The 25633-nt window shown below is 43.0% G+C and overlaps 1 protein-coding gene across 1 annotated transcript in view; it reads left to right on the forward strand.

Annotated features, from left to right (window-relative positions):
• The window catches only part of LOC141140833 (zinc transporter ZIP9-like), a 94343-nt gene that overhangs the window by 36770 nt on the left and 31940 nt on the right, over positions 1–25633 (forward strand). The window contains exons 2-4 of the mRNA XM_073628339.1: positions 9097–9202; positions 13624–13809; positions 16913–16981. Of these exons, the coding sequence (XP_073484440.1) occupies positions 9097–9202; positions 13624–13809; positions 16913–16981 (361 nt within the window). The remainder of the gene's footprint in view (positions 1–9096; positions 9203–13623; positions 13810–16912; positions 16982–25633) is intronic.

The raw sequence follows: 25633 nt of genomic DNA on the forward strand, positions 1-25633 counted from the left end.
TCTACGGCCTGTTGCCTACGTGAGTCGGAACTTGGCCCCCGCCGAGAAGAACTATCCCATGCACAAACTTGAGTTCCTGGCCTTGAAGTGGGTGGATAAGCTGAGGGATTAACTGTATGGAGTGGAGTTCGTGATCAAGACCGACAACAATGCTCTCACCTACATCCTCACTTCCACCAAGTTGGACGCCACGGGTCACAGATGGTTGGCTGCTCTATAAGGGTTTATTTTCAGCCTGAAGTATCGACTGGGGTCAGGAAACAAGACGCTGATGCCCCAATGTTCCAGAGACACTCCAGAAGAATAGGCCCAACTGACACCTGAAGGGTAAGAGCCTTATGTCAAGGAGCAGAACATCAACCTGGTGTAGGATCCAGGACCGAAGAGGTTGTAGTGTCAGCCGTTGGTGTCCCCAGATGTTATTGCAATGTCGCCCAAGTCGGGGATAAAGGTCTGCCCAAGCTGTCAAAGACCTGTGGAGGGACCAGTTGGAGGACCCTCCCTGTAGCTTGGCATTGAAGGCCTTGGAGAGCCAATGCCCTGACTTGCTCCTCACTGACTCCCCGAAGGAAACCCATCTGCTGCACAGAGGGTTGGTCTACCGAATGGGCCCCTCTGACGATTTTGAAGAAAAATGGCAGCTATTCCTACCTTAAAAACATACGGAGACTGTATTAACTGCCCTACTGTCAGGAACCATGAATCGGACTGAGACAGAAGTATAGTTAAATCACACTTGTTTAATAATAAGGTAAACAGAGTAAGCGTAGTCAAAACAAGCCAGAGTTCAGTAACCAGATCGGGTAGTCAGCCAAGCAAATGTCAGAGAGCCAGAGATAAACGTAGTAGTACAGCAAGCAGGATCAGGAGCCAGAAGGAACGTCAGCCTAGCAAGTCTTCAACAGGAACGCAGGAGAGAGACTCTGTGATGTTGACAAAGGTGAAGGCAGAGATCAAGTGAGCTGGACGACTTGCTCTGTAACTGTGGAGAGTAATGGGAACTGGCAATTAGCTGTCAGTTGAGCGGCCAGCTCAGAGAAGGAAGGGCTGAGCCCAGCCTTGACACCTACATGACAACCATGGCCACCTAGGGACCAAAATGACTTTTCTCCTGGTGAGGGACCGGTTCTACTAGCCCTGCATGCAGGCTGAAGTTGAGGACTATTGCCACTCCTGCATCAGATGTATCCACAGATGTATCCAAAGGAAGACTTTGCCTCAGGAGCTGCCCCAATGGACCATCTTCAGAGTCAAGGACCCATGGAGCTGGTGTGCATTGACATTCTGTGCTTGGAGCCTGATCTGAGCAGGCAGGGAAATATCCTGGTAGTGACTGACCATTTCACTTGGTATGCCCAGGCATTTTCCACGAGGGACCAACAAGCATCCATGGTGGCCAAGATCTTCACGGAGAAATTCTTTGTGCACTATGGTCTGTCCCAACGCATCCACTCTGATTTCAAGAGTAGTCTTGTCAAGAGACTTTCAGACCTGTTGGGCATCAGGAAGTCTAAAACCACCCCTTATCATCCTCAAGGGGATCCTCAACCAGAGAGATTCAACTGAACCCTCCTGGATATACTTGGAACTCTAAGTTCAGAACAAAAGCAGCACTGGAGCAAGCATATAGTGGCTATTGTGCATGCTTATAACAGCACCGCCAATGATGCCACAGGTTACTCTCCCTATAGTTTGATGTTCGGACCGTAGGCCTGGCTGCCAGTAGACTTGGCCTTCGGCACATCCCTCGACCATACCTTAGCAACTTTCCACAGAGGGTATGTGGATCGCCTGCAGAGACGTCTGAAAACCACCTTTGATAAGGCTCAAGCTGCCTCATATGCTTGAGGACAGAGAAACAAAATAAACTTTGACCTTAGGGTACGAGTGCAGGACCTACAGCCGGATGACAAGGTACTGCTGAGAAACCTGGGTGTCCCTGGAAAGCACAAGTTGGCTAACCTATGTCGTTTGCAAGCATCTGCCCAGACTCCCAGTATATCAAATCCGGCCAGAGGGAAGCACAGGCCTGCTGAAGACTTAGCATCACAATCATCTGTTGCCTCTGTCAGAAGCAGTTCATGTGCCACCACAGCCAGATTTACAGTCCACACCCACGGCCTCTGAAAGATCCCGGCCAGTGACTAGATCTCACTCTGTACCCCTTGCTGAAGATGAAAACCGCGAGGATGAAGAGAAAGATTGTCTGGGGCCATCTCAAATGCCAGGGCCTGCCACCCACCCCCACCCCCTTTCTTCTCCTCCCAAGGTGACTGAGGTGACTCTCAGGCCAGAGGCTCCTGAGTTTGTACCTCAAAGTCCACCTTTTGAAGAGTTGGAAGACCCTCAATCTTCCCTGCTGACAAGAGACCCCTAAGACTTTCCATCCTACATTGAGGAAGCTGAAGCTGATATGCAGGAAGAAGAAGAGACCAGTGTGCCTGTAACCCCAGAACCTAAAGAACAGCGAGAGCGAAGGGTTATTCACCCGCTCAAAAGACTAACATATGATACTTTGGGTGAAAGCTCTGAGGAGGTCGTTCTCATTGCAAAAAGGACTCTTGAAGAAACTAACTCTTCCACCACAGATTTGGTGGTGGACAATCCCAACTCACTGTCAGGGCTGGGCTCAGCCCTTCCTTCTCTGAGCTGGCCACTTAGCTGTCGGATAATTGCCAGCTCCTATCTCTCCACAGTTACTCAGCAGTTGATGATATCCTGCTCATCAGTCCTGCCTACTTAAGCCGTCCAGTCCAGAGGATCTCTGCCTTCGCCTTGGTCAACATCACAGAAACAATCTCCTGCGATCCTGTTCAAGACTTGCTTTGCTGACATCCCTTCTGGCTCCAGATCCTGCTTGCTGTTCCACTACATTGATCCCTGACTTCTGGCTTGGCTGACTATCCGTTCCGGTTATTGAACTTTGGCTATGTTTTGACTACGTTTGTTCTTTTTACTTTTATTATTAAACAAGTGTGATTTAACTGTACTTCTGTCTCGACCTGATTTCTTGGTTTCTGACACTCAGCCCCTGGCACATCTAGCTGGGCCATTCCAGTTAACCTCCCCTCCTATGCTAATTGGTGGGATGTTCCTCTGCCAGGGTTTTATGCAGATGTAAATTGTATGGTTTCCTGTGCACACTAACCTGTTTTTTTTTCCGTGTGTATATCAAAAGCATGTAATAGGTCATAGACTCTTTACCTCCTTTGGCGGACCAAAGGTTCTTTGGTGGAGGGAGTGTGTAGCGGGGGCTACTCTATCACCCATGGTCCTGCACCTCCCGCCATTCCTGCCAGCGACCGCCGGACTGAATAGACACTGACACAGGCACTCACTGAGGGAGAGCACGCCTGTCAGTCCCTGTGGGGGATTTCTTCCCCTCCCTCTCCTCTTCCTGTGTCCCTATTGGCAGGGAGAGGGAGCCAATCAAGCAGCAGAAGAGGACCACGGCCCACAATATAGCCCCATTGATTCTACAGGGGGTGGAACTACCAAGCCCAGCCTGCTTTGCAAGAAGGGGGGGCTAGCTAAAGACTTAAGCTTGTTGGTCTGAGGAGAGATCACCATGAGGCAGGGAGGTGAACGGAGGTGTGAGGAGAGACTACAGGCACCCGCTGAAGAACCATGCAAAGAAGGTTCCAGAGACCATCCAGATACGGTTGAAGATGGATGTACCTTCTGTACCACCTAATATCTCTATTCTTTATGGAATATCTCTGAAATTATGTAAGATCTAAAGTTAAAAACACTTGATCGTACCAGATTTAACGAATATCTATTAGCCTGAATGATTTTTGGTCAGAAAATGGCATATGGGCAACCCATCCTTATGTACCACCTAATATCTCTATTATTATGTGGAATATCTCTGAAATTATGTGAGATCTAACGTTAAAACCACTTGATCTTACCGGATCTAACGAATATCTATTAGCCTGAATGATTTTTGGACAGAAAATTTGATAAGGGGGGGCCAGCCCCCCCTCATTAATCACTTAATAAGTCTCTAATTATGTGAGATCTAACATTAAAACCACTTGGTCTTACCGGATCTAACAAATTGCTTCTAAAATAGCTAACTGTATGGTCAATTTTTTGATAAGGGGGGGCTGATGACGGGTTAGCCCCCCCAGCAAATAACTGTTAATATTGCTTCTTCTGTGTGAGATCTAACGCAAACAACGGTTGATCTAACCTGATCTAACAAAGGTCTAACAAACTGCATAAGATTTTTTCAAAAATTTTGATATGGGGGGGCTAACCCGGCTTATCATGCAAAATGCCCATTGCTCAAAGTACAGGAGCTTATTTTTTGGCAGATTACAGGTGGTTTTCATTCTTTTACATTGGTGACCTGTACAAAATCGTGCGACTTTCTGCCTGAATACAATACGCTCAGGTGTGAACGGAGCCTGAGCGTTTAGTTTTCAGGCAGAAAGTTGCGTGTTTTTTTTTTTTTTTTTTTTGGTGTGTTTTTGACGCGATTTTGTGCAGGTCAAATGATCACCAATGTGAAAAGACGGAAAAGTCTGTAATCTGCCTAAAAAGAAGCTCCAGAACTTGTTTGTGCTTCAGGCGTTTTGGAGTGGACATGTGAACCATCTCCATAGAGAATAATTGATTGTTTTCCCCTGCAGCTTTTATGTAGCTTCAAGCTACAAAATGCTCAGGTGTGAATGGGGCCCTATGGCTATTCGGTCTTTATGAGCATTTTTGAGCCATAAGCTTTTATGGGAGTATAGTTTTGCTAAAAAAAAAAAAAAAAGCTACAAAACATTACTGCTAAACTAATTCTACAGCTGCTGCTTTCTATTTTTTTTTTTTTTTTCGTTTTTTTTTTTTTTTATTACCTTACTAAAATGTGTTATGTAATCTTCTTAGTTCTCAGTGCCTTTTTTCCCTTTTAAAAAAGGGACTGATCGCTGAATAAAATGTGCATTTTGTTATAAGCTATCCAGTTCCCAGATAGAGCAAAACATTTTGACCATTAAAATGTAAATGATATCCTTGCTCTGTTTCAGTATGCTGATCATGACAGAATCGCATTGGTTTAACCATGTCGCAATACCGCCCCCATTCGTTTTTTATAAACCAAACAGTGGTAATCTATGGATATTAGTACAGATACCATTTCTCCCACTTGCAAGCCCAGACCCTATAGCAGATGTACAAGCTTCATACATCTCAGCTAGGGAAGGTGGGTGGGAGGAATTTGAGCATCTTTTTCTTTTGGTGCCAGAGCTTTGGCTGACATTGCTTTCAAAAATGGGGTTTTGCTGCAGGAAAGGGACTGCATTAGAACACGGATTTGCAGAGAATAGTTTCTTTCTCACCATGCAAGTTCCTTCTTTTGATTCTGTATGAAGACTTTCAGAGCCGGAAACAGCTAGAGATCCCGTGTAATAAATGACACGCACTAGACGTGTAATGCTGACTCATTGGGGGGAGTAATGAGCTGTGTCATGACCATCTTCTACTGATATGAGTGAACTTTGTGTTACAAGGAAGCACAGTTCAGCACTGTCCTCTTATTTATTGAAGTGTCTGAAATAAGAATAGAATATAGAATAGCCAAATAGATTGATCTTATTTCAGATGTGTTAAAAAATTAGGTCAGATATTGGTTATTAGTTCAGCAGCCCCCCCCCCCCCCCTTTTTTTTCCTCTCCCCCCGCTAAATAATAATAATTTATATATATATATATATATATTATATAACACCCTTATAAGCTCTATATGACAAATGACTTGTAATATAGTACTAAAAGTGTGCACATTTCTGACCTAATTAACCACTTGACCTCCGGAAGATTTATCCCCCCCCCCCAGGCGATTTTTTTTGCAACACAGCACTGCGTTACTTTAACTGACAATTGTGCAGTCGTGTAACGCTGTACCCAAATAAAAATGTATGTCCTTTTTTTTCCCACAAATAGCTTTCTTTTGGTGGTATTTGATCAATGCTGCTTTTTTTTTTTTCTGTGCTTTAAACAAAAAGGACCTGACGATTTTGAAAAAAAAACAAACAATTTTTTTTACTTTCTGCTATAAAATCAAATTTCTTCATAAATTTAGGTCAATATGTATTCTGCTACATATTAAACAAATTCACAAAATATATCCCAATAAGCATATATTGATTGGTTTTGTGGAAAGGTTATAGCGTCTACAAACTGTGGAATATTTATTTATTTTTTACTAGTAACGGCGGCGATCAGTGACTTATAGCAAGACTGTGATATTGCGTTGGACTCTGACACTTTTGACACTTTTTTGGGAACCAGTAACACCAGTACAGTGATCAGTGCTAAAAATATGCACGGTCTCTGTACTAATGACGCTGGCTGGGAAGGGGTTAAACAGAGGCGATCAAAGGGTTAAATGTGTTCCTAGCCTGTTTTTTTTTTTTTCTTACTGTAGGGAAGGTGCTTGTACTAGGGGAAGACATGGATCCATGTCCCTGCTTTGCAGAGACATGGGATTCATGTCTTCCCTCCTGACAGAACAGCAATCTGCCTTGTTTACATAAGCTGACTGCCGTTCTGCCTATGTACCGAATGATTGGCGGGTGGCGGCAGACATCGGGTCTGCGGTACCTGCCCATTGACTCCCGCTGTGAATAATCAAAGCATGAGTGAGAGCCGCCTGCGGCGTGCACTCAACCCAACTACCCGGAAGTCCAGGATCACATTTGTACATGTTTGATCTTGCACACAGTGGTCACCCTGTAGCAGTAAAACTGCTACTGTATAGGGAGGTTGCCAAGTGGTTAACGGGTATTTAATTGCACTCATCGATCAGATATAACAAAACACTTTCAGTGATAAATTTAATAGATCAAAAGGCTGCAAATATAATAAATTCATTAAAGTATAATAAAAGCAACAAAAGGGGTTTTAACCCTCCCACATGCCAGCGTTAGGCAAAAGATTTGGCTAGATCTAAAGCAGGAAATTGGGCAGGCTGTCAATTTTTAATTGCCACTGCATCGATGAAGTCTTTAAAAGCTCATTTTAATTAATGAATGTGACGCTAAGGCTAACTGTTGCACATAGACTTGAAAAGACATGATAAAATTGCACAGAATTGAATCTCTTTGAAATTCATCAAAGTCTGCTTTCTGATGAGCTATAAATGGTCATTGTGATGGCTGCGAAAGAGAATGATTTAAGTGTGTAGAATATAAAAGAAGTTCTTGTAGAACAAAGATCAGACCGATTCATAAATATGCAGCGATGTTCTCCGCCTTTGAGGTCTGAGACTTGACTGGCATTTGCAATAGGGAACTTTGAAAATTGTGTGCCCCTCTGTCACCTTCATTCCACTCTGGTTCTCTTTTGTATGTTTAAGAAGGAACAGAATAGGGAAATGCTATTAGATCGTGGGAGATGCATTTTTTAGCTATGAGCTGAGCAAAAAAAGTGACCATACGTTTTTGGATTGGGCCTTGCTGCTAGAGAGGTTTAATGGGGCTTTAGCAGTGGATTTGGGAGGTAAAAGGTGGTGTCAGTGTGAGAGAGGCACTTTTTTTGTTGCCTGCTGTACAGAGGAAATCTTTGCTTTATAGCACAGGATTACTTTAATCTCTTGAGAATTTTAAACACAGGAGATGTGCCATTAAAAAAAACCTCATCAAAGACTCCTAGGAGGTATCTTCTAGGTTCAGCTACTCTCCCCTGTGGTTGCTCTCCTGCAATCAGTATGACAGCTAGGAATGTTATATGCTATATGTTACATACCAGAAGCAGCCATTACTGTGTAGAATGACACATGCAGATGATCTGCAAGTGCCATTGAGTAATACAGCGTAACAATTTTTAGTACATTGTATTTACTGTTTCATCAATATGTAGATCAAAGGTGTGATCTTTGAACTCTTTGTTAACCTTTCAAGTAAAACATTTTTCTTTTAGCTAAAATCTATTCTTTAACCCTTTTTTTAATATTTGAGTAACACTAACATTATTTCCTTCATCAACTAAGCCACATATGCCAAATACAAGCCCTGCGGGCCGAATTTAGCCTGCCAGGCCTTGTCTTGTGACCCTTGCACCCAGTTTTGCTCTAGAACCAAGGGAGGTTCTAGAGCTGGGCCAGGTAGGAGAGAAAGATGCGAGGAAGCTTTCGGGGGTTGGGGTTGCACACTCTACATAGCACACTCCTGAACTCTGCACTTTGTACATAGCGCACCCCTTGAACCTGCATTCTGTATATATCGTAACCATGAACTCTGCACTTTGTAGTACACCCCAAACCTTACACTCTGTACATAGCACACCACTGAACTCTGCACCCTGTCCGTAGCGCACCCCAGGTGCAGCCGGCCCTTTGGCAACCATACTGCAGATGCAGACTGTAATAAAAATGGAGTTTGACACCCATGCCCTAGGCGGTCACGTGATCTTAAGCCGCGCCCAGCGTCACAAACCTCTTAAAGGGCTGGGAGGTGCATATTTATCTCTCAGGGATTCCAATGGTGAAATCCCAAATCTGCACACATGCTGTAGCCATTATAAGGGGTTCCTACCATCTCTGCTGGATTTTTTTTTTTATTTTTATTTTTTATATATATAATGGTCGAAACCAACAAGACTGTTGCAGTATCCAAGACCCCTTTAGGAACCCAGAGACTTACTTATTCCGTAAGGATCCACCTATATCTAAAATAACACTTTTGTATGAAGTGACCCTTTACTTTAGGAATAGACTTTAGTCCCCCAGGGGCCATAGGCCAGGAGGTAAAGCATTTTCTGTTACACCATTGTTTACTTGGACCTGTTTGTTTTGGCAGTTTGGCTGGCCATAGATGGATCAAAACTCAGCCAAGTCAGAAGGGACAGACTGAATCTCGATCCATGTGTAGCTGATGCAGGATGGAAATGTTTTCTTGAATAAACAGTAAATTTATTTTTTGTTTAGGAAATTCCATTCACTGCAACTTCAAGTGTTAAAAGCAAATGTTTTTAACAGAACGATATTTGGCAAGTCGTTAAATGTACCGATGAGAATTTTCTGCAAATCTACTAGTGTATCGCCAGCTTCAGTTGGCCATCCAGCTAATTGCCTTTCCTTTCTTTCTTTTTCTTTTTTCAGCAAAAGCTGCAATTTATAAGTGTTCTGGGTGCCGGTTTGCTTTGTGGAACAGCGCTGGCTATAATTATACCAGAAGGGATTGAGCTGCTGGATGGATCCTCTAAAGGTTAGTGGAATCCCTGATACTTCTTTGTTGTCCCCACACAAAATGTCTTGGCTAGAACGAGCTATCCATTGCTCTTGATGTCACAGCCAGAACAAGCCTTGTCTGTTCTCCAGCACATTCAGAGCTCAAGGGCTTTATTTATAACAAATAACAGTTTACAGAGTGCAGTAACTCATAGCAACCAGTCAGCAGCTATTGTTCAGACTGCTTCGCACTGATGAGGGGCTCAATCCTTTTGTCGATTGCTTAAAGCTGAACTTCAAGCAATCACTAAATACAAAAATGAAATGCATAAAAACACACACAGCACAGAGTTTGCAGTTTTCTTACGGGTACTCTGGTTTCCTCCCACACTCCAAAGACATGCTGGTAGGCTAACTGGCTCCTGTCTATATTGGCCCTAGTATGTGTATGTATGAATGTGAGTCAAGCCCTGTACACACGGGTCGAATGTTGGGAGACATTGGCCGGTTCAATAAAAACCGGCCGACATTCGGGTTGTGTTTGTCAGCCGGTCTGACAGAAGATGGCAGTTTGCCCGGCTCCTGTCGGACCAGTATGCTGGAAAAACAGCAGTCGAATAACGCATGATCAGCGCGCTCAGCCAATGGCTGAGCGCGCTGACCAGAGTGTTTTGGCAGAGCCGTCCCCCTGTCAGAACAACAACACAGCAGGGGAGATCGCTGTACTAACTTTGTATCATTAACCACTTCAATACCGGGCCAATTCTGACATTTCTCTCCTACATGTAAAAATCATCATTTTTTTGCTATAAAATTACATAGAACCCCCAAACATTATATATGTTTTTTTAGCAAAGACCCTAGAGAATACAATGGCGGTTGTTGCAACTTTTTATCTCACACAGTATTTGCGCAGGAATTTTTCGAACGCGTTTTTTTGGGGAAAAAAAACTGTTTTGTGTTAAAAAAAAAACAAAACAGTAAAGTTAGCCCAATGTTTTTGCATTTTGTGAAAGATGAAGTTACGCCGAGTAAATAGATACCTAACATGTCACGCTTCAAAATTGCACACGCTCGTGGAATGGCGCCAATGTTCAGTACTTAAAAATCCCCATAGGCGACGCTTGAAATTTTTTTTTACTGGTTACATGTTTTGAGTTATAGAGGAGTTCTAGGGCCAAAATGATTGCTCTCGCTCCAACGTTCGCGGCGATACCTCACATGTATGGTTTGAACACCGTTTTCATATGTGGGCGGGACTTACGTATGCGTTCGCTTCTGCGTGCGAGCACACGGGGACAGCGGCGCTTTAAAAATTTTATTTTTTTTTTTTATTGTTAATTATATTTTATTTTTTTTATTTTGACACTTTTTTGAAAAAACAAAAAAATTGATCACTTTTATTCCTATTACAAGGAATGTAAACATCCCTTGTAATAGCAATATGACATGTCAGGTGCTCTTAATAGTGAGATATGGGGTCAATAAGACCCCATATCTCACCACTAGGCTGGGAAGCCTGAAATAAAAAAAATAAATAAAACGATCGCCGCTTCCCAGCCGAAGCGGCGCCGTTTTTTTTGAATGGAGAGGCCGGGCGTGACGTCATAACGTCATAACATCGCGCCCGGCCTCCGACGATCATAGAGACTCCGGGGACCATCTGGTCCGCCTGAAATCTCTATGATCTACATCCGGCGCCGGCGGATCCACTCTCCGCCTCACCGATCGTAACGGTGAGTCGGAGCAAGCACCGGAGGGCGGCGGGAGGGGGGGGACGTCCCCTCTCACCTCCCATAGGAACGATCAAGCAGCAGATCGGCCGCTATGATCATTCCTATGGTGTAGAGATTCGCCGGCTGAAACCGGCAATATCTGAATGATGTCTGTAACTACAGGAATCATTCAGATATACCCGCCCAAAGCCCTCATATGACGTCTGTGGGCTGGAAGTTGTTAATATAGCGGCTCCGACCAGAGCTGTCAGTTCTGTACCTGTAATAAATTAATTAATTATATATATATATATATATATATATATATATATATATATATATATATATATATATATATATATATATATATATATATATATATATATATATATATATATATATATGCAAAGAAATGAAGGGTCTATAATTTTTATCATGTGTATTTTTTATTGAAAAGTTAAAATTTTTAATTTTTTTTTAAAAAACATATACATATAAGCAAACAAAATAGTTGGCACTGTACAACGGTAGGGCGCACGTTACAAAAATGTTGCAATTGATCTCACATCATGCATACAATTATTTATAAATAATTCTAATATACCTATAGTATTATACTAACAAGAAGAATCATTTGTAACATGTTAACACACATGTCAGTATCATAGGTGTATTTTAAATGATAGCGACAGAATATCAACCAAAAATCCAGAAAAAAAAACACATAAAACAAATGCTATAAATTTAAGTTGCAATTCAGTAAGTAGGGATGGGCGAAAGGTTCGGCCTGAGCATAAGTTTAGGCCGAACTTTGGTTGTTCAGATGTTCTGTGAACACCGAACAATATGTGGTGTTCGGGGCAAATTCGAAAGCCGCCGGAACACTGTTAAAGTCTATGGGACATTGACATGAAAAATCAAAAGTGTTCATTTTAAAGGCTTATATGCAAGTTTTTGTCATAAAAAGTGTTTGGGGACCTGGGTCCTGCCCCAGGGGACATGTATCAATGCAAAAAAAGTTTTAAAAACTGCTGTTTTTTCAGGAGCAGTTATTTTATTAATGCCTAAAGTGAAATAATAAAAGTGAAATACTCCTTTAAATTTTGTACCTGGGGGGTGTCTATAGTATGCCTGTAAAGTGGCGCATTTTTCCCATGTTTAGAACAGTCCCTGCACAAAATGACATTTCTAAAGGAAAAAGGTCATTTAAAAGTACTCGCGGCTATAATGAATTGTCAGTCCTGGCAATTCAGGTAAAAGTAATTGAAAAAAACGGCATGGGACCCCCCCCAGTCCATCACCAGGCCCTTTGGGTCTGGTATGAATATTAAGGGGAACCTCGAACCAAAATTTAAAAAAAAATTGCATGGGGGTCCCCCCAAATTTCATACCAGGCCCTTCTGCGCCAATTTTTTTTTTAAAATGGTGTAGGGGTCCCCCTCAAAATCCATACCTGAACCCTGCGCCAAAATTTAAGAAAAAATAGCGTGGGGTCGCCCCAAAAATCAATACCAGACCCTTATCCGAGCACGCAACCTGACAGGCTGCAGGAAAAGAGGGAGGGGACGAGAGAGCGCCCCCCCCCCTCCTGAACCGTACCAGGCCACATACCCTCAACATGGGGAGGGTGCTTTGGGGTAGCCATGTTGAGGGCATGTGGCCTGGTACAGTTCAGGAGGGGGTGGGGGCGCTCTCTCGTCCCCCCTCTTTTCCTGCGGCCTGCCAGGTTGCGTGCTCGGATAAGGGTCTGGTATGGATTTTTGGGGGTGCCCCACGCCATTTTTTTTTAAATTTTGGCACGGGGTTCCCCTTAATATTCATACCAGACCCAAAGGGCCCATCCCATGCTGTTTTTTTCAATGACTTTTATGTGTACTGCCGGGACCGACAATTCATTATAGCCAAGAGTACTTTTAAATTACTTTTTTTCCTTTTAGAAATGTCATTGTTCTAAACGCGAACAAAAGAACGGCCGTTTTTAAAACTTTTTTTTTTTTCATTGATGGACCTGGCAGAACCCAGGTCGCCAAACACTTTTTATGACAATACCATGCATATAAACCTTTAAAATTAGCACTTTTGATTATTCATGTTTGTGTCCCATAGACTTTAACGGTGTTCGCTTGTTCGAACAAATTTTTTTGCCTGTTTGCATGTTCTGCTGCGAACTGAACCGGGGGGTGTTTGGCTTATCCCTACTCAGCAGTGCCTAAAAATACCTAAAATGGGAGAGCAACTGAGCAGGGTGAGACCATGTATTACTCGATTTTTAACAGTATAGAGTCTTATTTTTAATGTTTTACATAGGTATACCTGCAAAAGGGGCCAGCCTGAAGTGATCTAGCAGGACTTAGTTTTCTGACTAAACTTCCACTTTAAGGTTGAGATCAGGGCTTTGTGAAGGCCACTCGAGATCCTCAACACCAAACTCATCAAGCCATGTCTTTATGGAGCTGACATTGTACACAGGGGCACAGTCTTACTGGAACAAAAAAAGACCATCCCCAATTCTTTGTCACCAATTTTGCAGAGTGCGGTTGTCTAATATGGCTTTGTATACCATAGTATTAACAATACCCTTCAAACACCTGAGCTCAATAATTTGGAGGGGTGTCCACATACTTTTGGCCCATAGTTAGTGGAGATTTTCTAAGCATTTAACACCATTTTGTTCTTGTTCTCAGTCACATGTAATATTGAGTGTTCAGTTTTGTAAATCACGTTGATTGTGTCTGTCTGGCAGAGTCTCCAGCCAAATGCCTGAATGTTGCCCAGAATGTCAATGTCACAGAGGCTGCGGTGACAGAGGAGGAAGTAAAAGAGGTGGCTTCATCTATCCCACCCCACTTCTTTATTGGGGTCTTCTTGGTCACTGGATTCATTCTGATGTTTATCGTGGACCAGATAGGAAGCTACTGCTCTTATCATGGTGAGTTTAATCCCTAGGTGTAACATGAAGAGCACCTGTGATTTGTCCAATGCAATATAACAGAACAAGTTACCCTGAAATTTCTAATTTTGTGTTTGCATTCACACAGCATACCTTTAAAAAGAAAAACAAAACTGCCAGGACATGAAGTAAGATTCATTCTCTCCCTCCCATGAGGACAGAGATGGCAGTAAAAACCTGACAGATGTCCTCATTCTTCCCTTCTATAACAGAAACCACAAAAAATTGTTTTGGACAGGGTTGAGCTTTATGCATTTCTCTGCTAAGAGAGTGTTTTGGCCTGGCATTCGTACCTGTCCTCCACCCAGGATCCTGAGGATTGGAAAGAATCCTGAGCAAACACTAAATTCGTTTAAATTACCATTTAAATCAACAAACTGTCTTGCGAGCTCATGTTGTGCTGGCATATTACACCCATCAGGGGAAATACCTTTTTCTTCCTGCTGTTCTCCCGCATGTGTTATTGGACATTGTACAGCAGGTAATCCTGCATATTTTTAGTAGAAATGCCTTGTTAACCACTTGACCTCCGGAAGGTTTTACCCGTCATGACCAGGGCATTTTTTGCTATTTAGTACTGCGCTACTTTAAATGACAGTTACTCGGACATGCAACACTGTATCCAAATTAAATTTATATCATTTTTTTAACACAAATAGAGCTTTCTTTTGGTGGTATTTAATAACCACTGGGTTTTAATTTTTTCCTATATAAAGGAAAAAATACCAAAAATTTTTGTTATATGTCTGCAAATCGATCATTCTTGATGTACCGATGGCCTGTCATTTCTTGAGACCTGAAAATGTCAGGACAGTACAAATACCCTACAAATGATACACTGATTTGGAAAGTAGACAGTCCAAGGTATTTGGTAAGAGGCATGGCAAGTTTTTTTTAAGTAAGAGTACCAATGCAGTACAGCATCCTCCTATGACTGGTGTTGCGGTGATCAGGGATACTGAAAAATAAAAATGTAAATGAATGTTTTATTCAATTTTTAATATGTATTTATTTTTTAACATTTCTATTCTTTTTATTTAGTGACACTGTACTACTCGGGGGTAATCAGCATTTTTTTTTACATTGTTCTTATAACAGTGATGATCAGAAGCTCTGGAGACAATAAATCTACACTACTAAAGCAGGCCATACATTATGCGATTTTCGTTCCTTCCATCACAAGTGGATGGAAAGCAAATCAATTGATTCCCTTTTTCAGTGCTAGTGTGTTCTGCTAGCGGGGAGCCTTCCCTGCTCGCAAAACTTTATTAGTGTTGCCGTCTTATAGCCGGTGGCACTTTTTGTTTAGGAAAAACCTGACAGGCTGGTTGTACATAAGATCAATGGATCAACTTTGTGTACAACCTGGGTGCCCATACATGGATCGAAATTTGTCCAGTTCCTGCTGACCTGGCCATATTTTGATCCATGTATGGCCGGCTTAAGACCTCTAAACAAATTATCTTTACTGCATAGCCTGCAATGATCTGTGACCAGCAACAATGTTTGGAGCTCTCCTGAATGTCTGACATCAACTGATTACAAATGTCACAGGGGTACAGGGTCAGCGGAACCTCTGCTTTTGGGTTTAATACTGCTTTAACAATAGCAAACATTTTGTTACATTGCATCTTACCAATTCTTAGATGTGATGGCTGCATTCATTTTCTTTTTTAGGCTTTCTTTCCTTTTTCACCTGATGATCTAGCCATTAAGTCTGTTGTTTTTCAAAAGAAAGAACAAGCTCCAGATGTAGCAATTTACAGGGATGGGATAAATCATTTAACACTGGCAGGGGTATTTACAATGATCCGCTTTCATGTATTCCTGTAAAACCTTTATCCTAAAAGGAAAAGACTGTTTTTGCTGTAATTGATTACAAAGTGTGAGTTGGAGTTTGGCTTCAATTTGTTAGCGTATTTAAATCATCTAACAATCTGCTCTCCCCAGACTGACAATGCTGGTGTCCAAAAGTTCCCCATGTGATCATTAATCCAAAGTGTAAAAAAGATAACGAATGCAGCTACTGCATCTAATAATTGGTAAGCTGCAATATAATTTGTGGTTTTGTGTTTAATACTGCTTTAAAGTATTAGTTCAGCTTTACAGAAGCGCTAAATAAACACCGTACAGCCTCCCCACCCTCCCAAGTCCTTGTTGTAGTTATCTCTGGGAATACTGTCAGTCCTATGTCAGACCCATACACCTGGTCCAGTGGTCAAGGGATTTGAGATCCCCCGCTCTTCTCCATGCAGCATTTCCAGGATGGACCAGAGTGATGTTTATCAGTTCCTGCACAATTAATCACTCTGGTCCTTCTCAGGAGCACTGCACAGAAAAGAGAAGAGCAGGGATTTCAAATCGACCGGCTGCATGAGCACTGACAGGTCAGCATTCCTGGAGGTAGGTACAGCAGAGACTGGGGAGGAGAGAAGGATATACAGTGTTGGTTCACCTTCCTTTTTTTTTCTGTAAAGGTGAACAAACACTTTCATGATGGATAGAGTACTGGATATGTGTTATCTTCATATGCACACAAATATTCTTTGGTTAAATTGCCTCATCAACCCAGTAATGGGCCCCCTTCACTCCCCAGGCCCTTAGGTGTTCTGACAAAATGTCGAACCTGGCAGAATAAGCAACCCACGTCATTTCCGATTTCCATCATGAATTGCAGATTTTCTCAAATTGCTGTTTGGACACAACTGCGGCAGCCAAATAGAGTCCGGTGCGCAATATTATAAGTGGAGATTGTTACTCCGCCCTGAAACTAACCAAGAAAATGTCCACTTCTGAGGCGGCGACAACTTTGTCCTTGTTGGCCCGCTGTGCTTTGAAAACAGTAAAATCTTCCTGTACTGGACTATATTCAATAGCTGGTGTTGTGTCCAAACACCAATTGCATCCAAATCAGCAATTACTGATGGTTTAAAGAAAGCAGAAGTGACGTAATTCGATTTTCTGACGAGTTGCCTATTTTGTCAGGACACAGGCACCTAGACTGCTATTGTTACATGACTGATCTAGCCTGAAGGCTTTGTTCATTATGTATTGATAATAATAATTGTTGCTTTGCTTTTAGACCCCAGGACAGGAATGTCTGCAGGAACAAGCATCACAGCCACTCTGGGTCTAGTCATCCATGCTGCAGGTAAATGTCACTTTGTGTTGATAGACTAGAGTGAAAAAAAATTATAGGCACACACCAGGGACCTCCATGTGTTGCAAGGTATAGGCTGCTCCCAAACAATAATACCTAAAAAATAGTACATAAAAAACCTAGATAGATAGATATAAGATATATTGATCTAATACAATGATACATGGACATTTTGGTGATAAATGGTGGAAGCATTATTGAAAACAGTTTGAAATGTTTTCAATCTTTTCGTCTAATGCAGGGGTAGGCAACCCCCGGCACTCGAAGCCTCTTTTGCAGGCACTCGACTCCTTCCCCATCAGCAGAGCAGTGCAGGGAAGTGTCAGTAAGACACTAATGCATTCCAATTTCAGAATTCTGCACCTGGACTGAGGGGGGGGGGGGGCACTGTGCCCCCCACACATTGTAAAAGATGGGAAACATTGTTTGGTTCTATAACTTTGCTGTAGCTGAATCGTCAGCTTTTGTGATGGGGAAGAGATTGGATGCAGTTCTGCTGGGGGGGGGGGCTGTAAAGCGGCCACGAGTCCCATGATCGGCCTGAAGACAGCTCCAAATTGCTATTTACAACGCTCGTTTTTAGAAGGCATTTACATAGTGTGGTATTCTAGCTTCTAATAGAGGGGCTGGCAGTGTCTATTGTAGGTTTTTTTGGGGTTTTTTTTTAATAGCGGGGGGGCGGGGCGGAGTGGAGACAGACACAGAGAGGGAGCTGACAGGCATTAAAGAAGGAGTGAGGGGGAGAGAGGAGAGCTAAGGGCAGGGCAGAGTATGACAGAGGGATGCACTCTAACCACGGTGGTCAGGGCTGAGTAGCCCTGGTTATCGTGGTCAGTAAAGAGAGGGGGGTACAGGAAGTGGCAGTTTTTTTTACAGTTTAGAGGGGGTCAGATTACACAGCACAAGAACTGTGCTGTGTGATCTGCTTTAAAGGGACCAGGATGTGTGTTTTTTGGGGTGGAGTTATAAAACACTTTAAAGCAGTTGTATACCCTTTTTTTTTACTTTTACCTACAGGTAAGCCTATAATAAGGGTTAAAGGTTTAGGAGATATTTACTTTGCATGCAGCCACTGACGTCAGCGGCGCATGCGTTATGAAGGCCCAGCTGAAGGTCCGGCAGCGTCTGCCGGGACGTAGAGTGACGTAATCGTGGTTTCGGCACTCACAGCACCGGAGCTGCGATACCCAGAAGAAACGCAGAGGGAACATATCAGCTCCCTCGGCGTGGACCAGGATCAGATGTCGAGGCCTCGTTCTAAGCTGAGTATTTCATAATAAGCTAGTATGCGCTGCATACTAGCTCATCATGCCTTTGCCTTGCAGGTTTTTTGTTTTTAAAAATCTGTGCGGGTATACAACTGCTTTAAGCCGGGTGCACACTACAGTTCAAACTGACAGCTCCAGTTGGAGACGCTGTACTAACCATACGAGGTTTGTTCAGCGAACTCCCCTGTTAAGCTGTTGTGTCCTGACAGGGGGACGCCCCCACCCCAGGACACTCTGATCAGTGCTCTCTGTCATAGGCTGAGAGCGCTGATTGGGAGTCGGTCGTCTGCTCGTTTTCAAGCATGCATGTCCAACAGAAGCCGGCCAGCTTCACACGGGCCGAATGTCGGAGGCTTTTTTTTTTTTTTTTTTCAGTTTTTTTTTTTTTTAACTGGCTGTTGTCTCCCAACATTTGGCCCATGTGTATGGGGCGTTAGATAGCAATGAAAACCAGCAGAGGTTGTAACCCATCATCACTATATCCAAAACTTAAGAAAATACCCTTTACCGTAAACAAAGGTAAAAGCAGTCAACACCACTTTTACTAAAACTGAATTACCCTTGCTGGGTTTTAGTTGTTCTCTGGATTTGCTTATTAAAAATAGCTTGTTGTCATGGGGGACATGCTGCGTGCTGCTGATAATAATCTTCAGGCTCTAGTAATCTAATGAGCAGCTGCTAATTAAGCTAATCATTTCCACTAATGTAATGACTGAGCAAGGATCAATTGCATTGAGAGATTCTACCTGGAATATAACTAGCCCATCCATCCATCCAGGATTCACCCCAGGGACAGCTTAGCCTGTGCTAATCGCTTTATCTGAGCTTGATCTCAATGAATGTTTTTTGAAAACAGATTAATTCAGTAGTGAAGGTGGTTTCTGTTATCCCTGAGCCCGGACCTGGTGTTTTATTACAGTTGGACGTGTCCTGATACACAGATTTGTATTGCTTATCTCCACCCGCTGGCAGTAAAGAATAGAGGAGTAATTGTGTTGTGAGAATTGTGCGCAGTGTTCTGTTGTCTGTCTGGAATACTAACAATAAACACTCTGCACCAAGCAAGTCACAGAGGGGCAGTTATAACCAAACGTGCCATTTGTACATTTAGTGTTTTTGTTGTCACTTGCTGTTGGGTGGTTTCCAGCTGAACAACACACACTAAAGGGAATGCATAGGGGTTTTGTACATCCTATTTTTCTTAACCCATTCTGGCTGACTTCACAACGGATTGTCCCTCTAAGGAAGAGTAGCTCTCTTTTAAAGCAGAATTTTACCCATAACCGTTTATTAAAAATTAGTGTTCTTTAACAAAAGAACATAAATTCCTCGGGTCTTTGGCACGAATGTGAATTATATAACTGTTTGTTATCTTACTTTTTTTTTACCTTATTTTGGCATTTATGGGCTGCCTTTATGTACCGCAGCCATTTCTTCCTGTTTGTATGCTAAAATTATAAATAAAGAATTGGGAAAAACAAAAAAAACATACCTTCCACATTAATAATTATCCTACCAAAATTGGTGTGTGCTGCAAATCCCTCCAGCATTACTCCTGTTTCTTCTTGCTGGAGACGGCCATTTTGTTGAAGCTCAGAGCAGTCATTTACTCTCCTTGGTCTCAAAAACTACATGCCACTTTTTGTAATTAAAATCTGTGCATTTTACTTGATTGCATGGCTTGGCTCAGCTAGAGAGGAGTGCTGACAGAAGCTTTACAGTGCTGAAGTTCATAGTGCTGCCAGCAGAAAGGAGAGAATAGCAGGGAGATAAGTTATGTTTACATTTTTTATGTCTCCCTGTCAGCAGAGTTTGTCTTGTCAGCTCTCTTGCTTTTCTTTTCTCCCTACCTAATCTGTGTTCCCTCCACACATTGTTTCATTCCTGATGCTTCCTATCTGGCTTCCCCCCAGGGGCCACCTTGAAGTGATCTATTGGGGCTTAATTTTTCACCAATGTCACCCTGAATGAAAATGAAGATAAATAAAACATTTTGAGTGGCCACCAGAACAGGAATAAGGCAGCTTGCTATGGGGAAACCTGAGCCAAGTCACAGCTCCCTGTGTCCATTCAGACATGGAGCTGCGGCTCCGCCCCCTCTCTATTGGCTGACTGATTTGATTGACAGCAGCAGGAGCCAATGGCCCCGCACTACTGTCTCAGCCAATGAAGAGGGGAGTCCCAGATGGCGGAGACATTCCTACAACATCGCTGGCACTAAATGGCCCTCAGGTAAATATGAGGGGGGCTGCTGCACACAGAAGGCTTATTATCTTGATGCATAGAATGCATTAAGATAAAAAAAACCTTCTGACTTTACAACCGCTTTAAATGTGCTCCCACACCAATATGTACTTAAAAACAATTTTAAAAATAGTGTAGCACTTCTGACAAATACTCGTGTAATAGTATAAACAAAATCACCAATTTAAAGCGGAGGTCCGCCCGCCCCTTTAAAAAGTAAGTCAGCAGCAACACATACTGTAGCTGCTGAGTTTTAACATTAGGACACTTGCCTGTCCTGGAGTCCAGCAGTGTCGGCACCGCAGCTGATGTTTCCATCAGTTGTCTGGTGCTGTCGTCATCATTCCCGGTAAGGGAACCCTGCAGTGTAGCCTTTAGGCTTCACGGCTGGGTGCCTACTGCGCATGCACAAAGTGCTCTCTTACTGGCCCAGCAGAAGGGGAGGGAGGAGGGGGACCGAGCTGTGATGTACTTTGCCACCGCCCGGTCTCCCGGAAGTGGGGACAGGATACCTGTCAAACATAGGTATCCGCTTCCCCCTCCCCCCAAAAGGTGCCAAATGAGGCTCTGGAGGGGGGGAGGAATTAGATGAGCAAAAGTTCCACTTTTGGGTGGAACTCCGCTTTAAACGGCTAATCACCTTAAATCACCATACATAAAATCTCAGTAGGGTCCACACATATAATGGTATTCTTGGTGAGTAGAGAAAAAGTTCATAAAAAAGATTTCGTGCAAATTCTTCATTATTTAAATCTTAATGTGGAAAATGTTCCCAAAATGCCAGTGCTGTAAATCAAATCCACACACTCGTGATGCACCTCTAGTGTTCAAGATGTGCCCTCACCTTAATCATTGGACTGATAGATAAGCAAAGGCCTATATGTGCCTTCCCCAACTTCAGGGGTAAAAAATTTATGTACACACAGTATCTCAGAAAAGTGAGTACACCCCTCACATTTTTGTAAATATTTTATTATATCTTTTCATGTGACAACACTGAAGAAATGACACTTTGCTACAATGTAAAGTAGTGAGTGTACAGCTTGTATAACAGTGTAAATTTGCTGCCCCCTCAAAATAACTCAACACACAGCCAGTAATGTCTAAACCGCTGGCAACAAAAGTGAGTACACCCCTAAGTGAAAATGTCCAAATTGGGCCCAAAGTGTCTATTTTGTGTGGCCACCATTATTTTCCAGCACTGCCTGAACCCTCTTGGTCATGGAGTTCACCAGAGCTTCACAGGTTGCCACTGGAGTCCTTTTCCACTCCATGACAACATCACGGAGCTGGTGGATGTGAGAGACCTTGCGCTTCTCCACCTACCGTTTGAGGATGCCCCACAGATGCTCAATAGGGTTTAGATCTGGAGACATGCTTGGCCACTCCATCACCTTTACCCTCAACTTCTTTAGCAAGGCAGTGGTTGTCTCGAGGTGTGTTTAAGGTCCTTATCATGTTGGAATAAGCCCCTGCGGCCCAGTCTCCAAAGGGAGGGGATCATGCTCTGCTTCAGTATGTCACAGTACATGTTGGCATTCATGATTCCCTCAATGAACTGTAACTCCCCAGTGCCGACAGCACTCATGCAGACCCAGACCATGACACTCCCACCACCATGCTTGATTGTAGGCAAGACACACATGTCTTTGTACTCCTCACCTGGTTGCTGTCACACACTCTTGACACCATCTGAACCAAATAAGTTATCTTGGTCTCATCAGACCACAGGACATGGTTCCAGTAATCCATGTCCTTAGTCTACTTTTCTTCAGCAAACTGAAGACTTCTTGCGCATCATCTTTAGAAGAGGCTTCCTTCTGGGACTATAGGCATGCAGACCAATTTGATGCAGTGTGCGGCGTATGAGCTGAGCACTGACAGGCTCACCCCCCCACCCCTTCAGCCTCTGCAGCAATGCTGGCAGCACGCATACGTCTATTTCCCAAAGACAACCTCTGGATATGATTCTGAGCACGTGCACTCAACTTCTTTGTTTGAGCATGGCAAGGCCTGTTCTGAGTGGAACCTGTCCTGTTAAACTGCTGTATGGTCTTATCTACCGTGCTACAGTTTAGTTTTAAGGTCTTGACGATCTTCTTATAGCCTAGGTCATCTTTATGTAGAGCAACAATTCTTTTTTTCAGATCCTCAGAGAGTTCTTTGCCATGAGGTGCCATGTTGAACTTCCAGTGACCAGTATGAGAGAGTGAGAGCAATATCACCAAATTTACCACACCTACTCCCCATTCACACCTGAGACCTTGGAACACTAACGAGTCACATGACACCGGGGAGGGAAAATAGCTAATTGGGCCCAATTTGGACATTTTCACTTAGGGGTGTACTCTCTTTTCTTGCCAGCGGTTTAGACATTAATGGCTGTGTGTTGTGTTATTTTTAGGGGACAGCACATTTACACTGTTATACAAGCTGTACACTCACTACTTTACATTGTAGCAAAGTGTCATTTCTTCAGTGTTGTCACATGAAAAGATATAATAAAATATTTACGAAAATGTGAGGGGTGTACTCACTTTTGTGAGATACTGTGTGTGTGTGTGTGTGTGTGTATGTGTATATATATATATATATATATATATATATATATATATATATATATATATATATATATATATATATATATATATATATACACACAGTGGAACCTCGGTTTAAGAGTAACCTGGTTTGAGAGCGTTTTGATTTGCGAGCAACTTTTAAAAAAAAATTCTGACTCGGTTTGCGAGTGTTGTCTCTTCAACCTAATAGGGCCTGCAGTACCGCATTTGGCCTGACGTGTGGGAGCGCCGGAGCCGAGAAGAGCTGAACAGCAACGATCGCAGCCGATCACCTCTGTACGGCAATGCTCGGAAATACTCAGTTTCCAAGCCTTTCCGACATTTGCAGAGGTCAGCCGACGTGTCCTCGGGCCTTTACGGCAGTTTTCGAGGCTCTCCGTCCCCCCCCCCCCCCACCTCTGGCCGCATGCAGTATTGCATCCCATTCAGTTTATCTTTTTTAATAAATCTGCAAAAATGTCAACAATTCTGTGTTTTTCTGTCAATATGGGGTGCTGTGTGTACATTAATGAGGGAAAAAAATTAACTTAAATGATTTTAGCAAATGGCTGCAATATAACACAGAGTGAAAAATTTAAGGGGGTCTGAATACTTTCCGTCCCTACTGTGTGTATGTATATAATATATATATCTGGCCAGTTTTGCCTCTTTTACTCCAGGAAACTATACTCTCTCTCTAAAAATCTTCAGTATTATAGGGGCAGGTGCTGCAAACACTCAGAACCATATAAGGCCACCATAGTGTAGTAACTAAATAATCCAGCAGGCATTATTAAGAGCCCTTGCACACTGGGGCGGTTTGCAGGCGCTATTGCGCTAATAATAGCGCCTGCAAACCGCCCCGAAAGTGCTGCTACTTTTATTCCAGTGTGAAAGCCCCGAGGGCTTGCACACTGGAGCGATGCGCTGGCAGGACGGTAAAAAAAGTCCTGCTAGCAGCATCTTCGGAGCGGTGAAGGAGCGGTGTGTATACCGATCCCTTACCGCTCCTGCCCATTGAAATCAATGGGACGGCGCGGCTATACCGCCGGCAAAGTGCCTCTGCAGAGGCGCTTTGCGGTGGTATTTAACCCTTTCTCGGCCGCTAGCGGGGGGGTAAAACCGCCCCCGCTAGCGGCCGCATACCGACGGTAAAACGCCGCTAATAATAGCGGCGTTTTACCGCCGACGCCGCCCCAGTGTGCAAGGGCTCTCAAAGTTCTCCAGGGTAAACATACAGAATAAAAGAAGTCTTGGACATGAACTTAAGGAGTGGTTACAAGGACAGATGACCGATCACCTTAGAGGATATATGGGGACAAGAGAAAAGCTGCTTCGGTATTACTGAGGGCCTTCTCTTAGAGCCTAGAATTTAAAATGTTCAGTACATCTCTGCTGTACATAAACATTTTTCCACATTTTACCCCTTGCTACAAGTACAGAAAATGCTTGTCGATTTGCCAGAAATCCAGTGAGCTCCTAAGTCCTGTATTGACAACTTTACTTGAGATCTCTCCTGCTGAACTACAGGACTCCAGCCCCCCAGTGTGGAAATAAGGAGAGAGGTGTTCTGCAGTCCAACATAAAAGAACTGAGCAGAGCTGACAATACTGTGTGGGATTCCGGTGCAGCAGCGGAAGTTTTCAGCTCACTACAGGAAAGCTCACTGGATTTTTGTCAGATCAGTAGAAATGTTTTTCTGTACTTGTAACATTTTTAAAGAGGTAAAAAATATGAAAATGTGCTTGTATTTATTTTTCATTAATTTATCCAGACATACACTTTAACATATTTCTTGAAGAAAGAAGACCCAAACAGAGACTGGTTTGCATCTGTTTCAAGAATCCCACTCCTTTTTTATTTTTAATTTCCACTTAATGACATATTAAATTTCGAGCGCTAAGTTTCCCTCAGGTGTCATTGTTTCTTTATCCAGTATTCATCTCTGAAACTTTTAATCTTCTCCCCAAGAGGGCAGATCACCTGTTTTATTATACATATACAGAATAGCAGAAAAAGAACAGTTTGTTGCTGGTCCCAATAGGGTACTAATGGTAGACTGCAGGTTTATTTCTGTAGCTAAGCTGGGCCTTTGAGAAATAATTATTCTGGAATTAAAAAAATTAATTTCCAGGAACACCTGACACCTGTCAGGTCTACAACACAATAATATGATTGGGAACGGTACGGTGTACATGCAGCACTGCACCAAAACCACTTTAAAGGGCCAGTTCACACCATAGAAACACAGTCCGGATGCGTTTCTGATGCTTTTCTGCATGCAAATTTTTGATGCATTCCAGTGCGTTTTCGATGCAGTCCAGTGTATTTTTCCCCCCTCTTTTTTCTTAACCTCTTAAGGACATGTGTTCCAGTGCGTTTTAGATGCGTTCCAGTGCATTTTCATGCGTTTTACAGCATTCCAGTACAGTCCAATGCAGCATGTTCTACTTTTTTTTCTGGAACGCACTGGAACTGCAAGCACTGGTGTGAACTATACCATTGAAAACCATATAACCTACTTTCCATGCGTTTTTGATGCAGGAAAAAACGCACTGGACTGCATGTGG

This window comes from Aquarana catesbeiana, linkage group LG04 (genome assembly GCF_042186555.1).
Source record: "Aquarana catesbeiana isolate 2022-GZ linkage group LG04, ASM4218655v1, whole genome shotgun sequence".
NCBI lineage: Eukaryota > Metazoa > Chordata > Amphibia > Anura > Ranidae > Aquarana > Aquarana catesbeiana.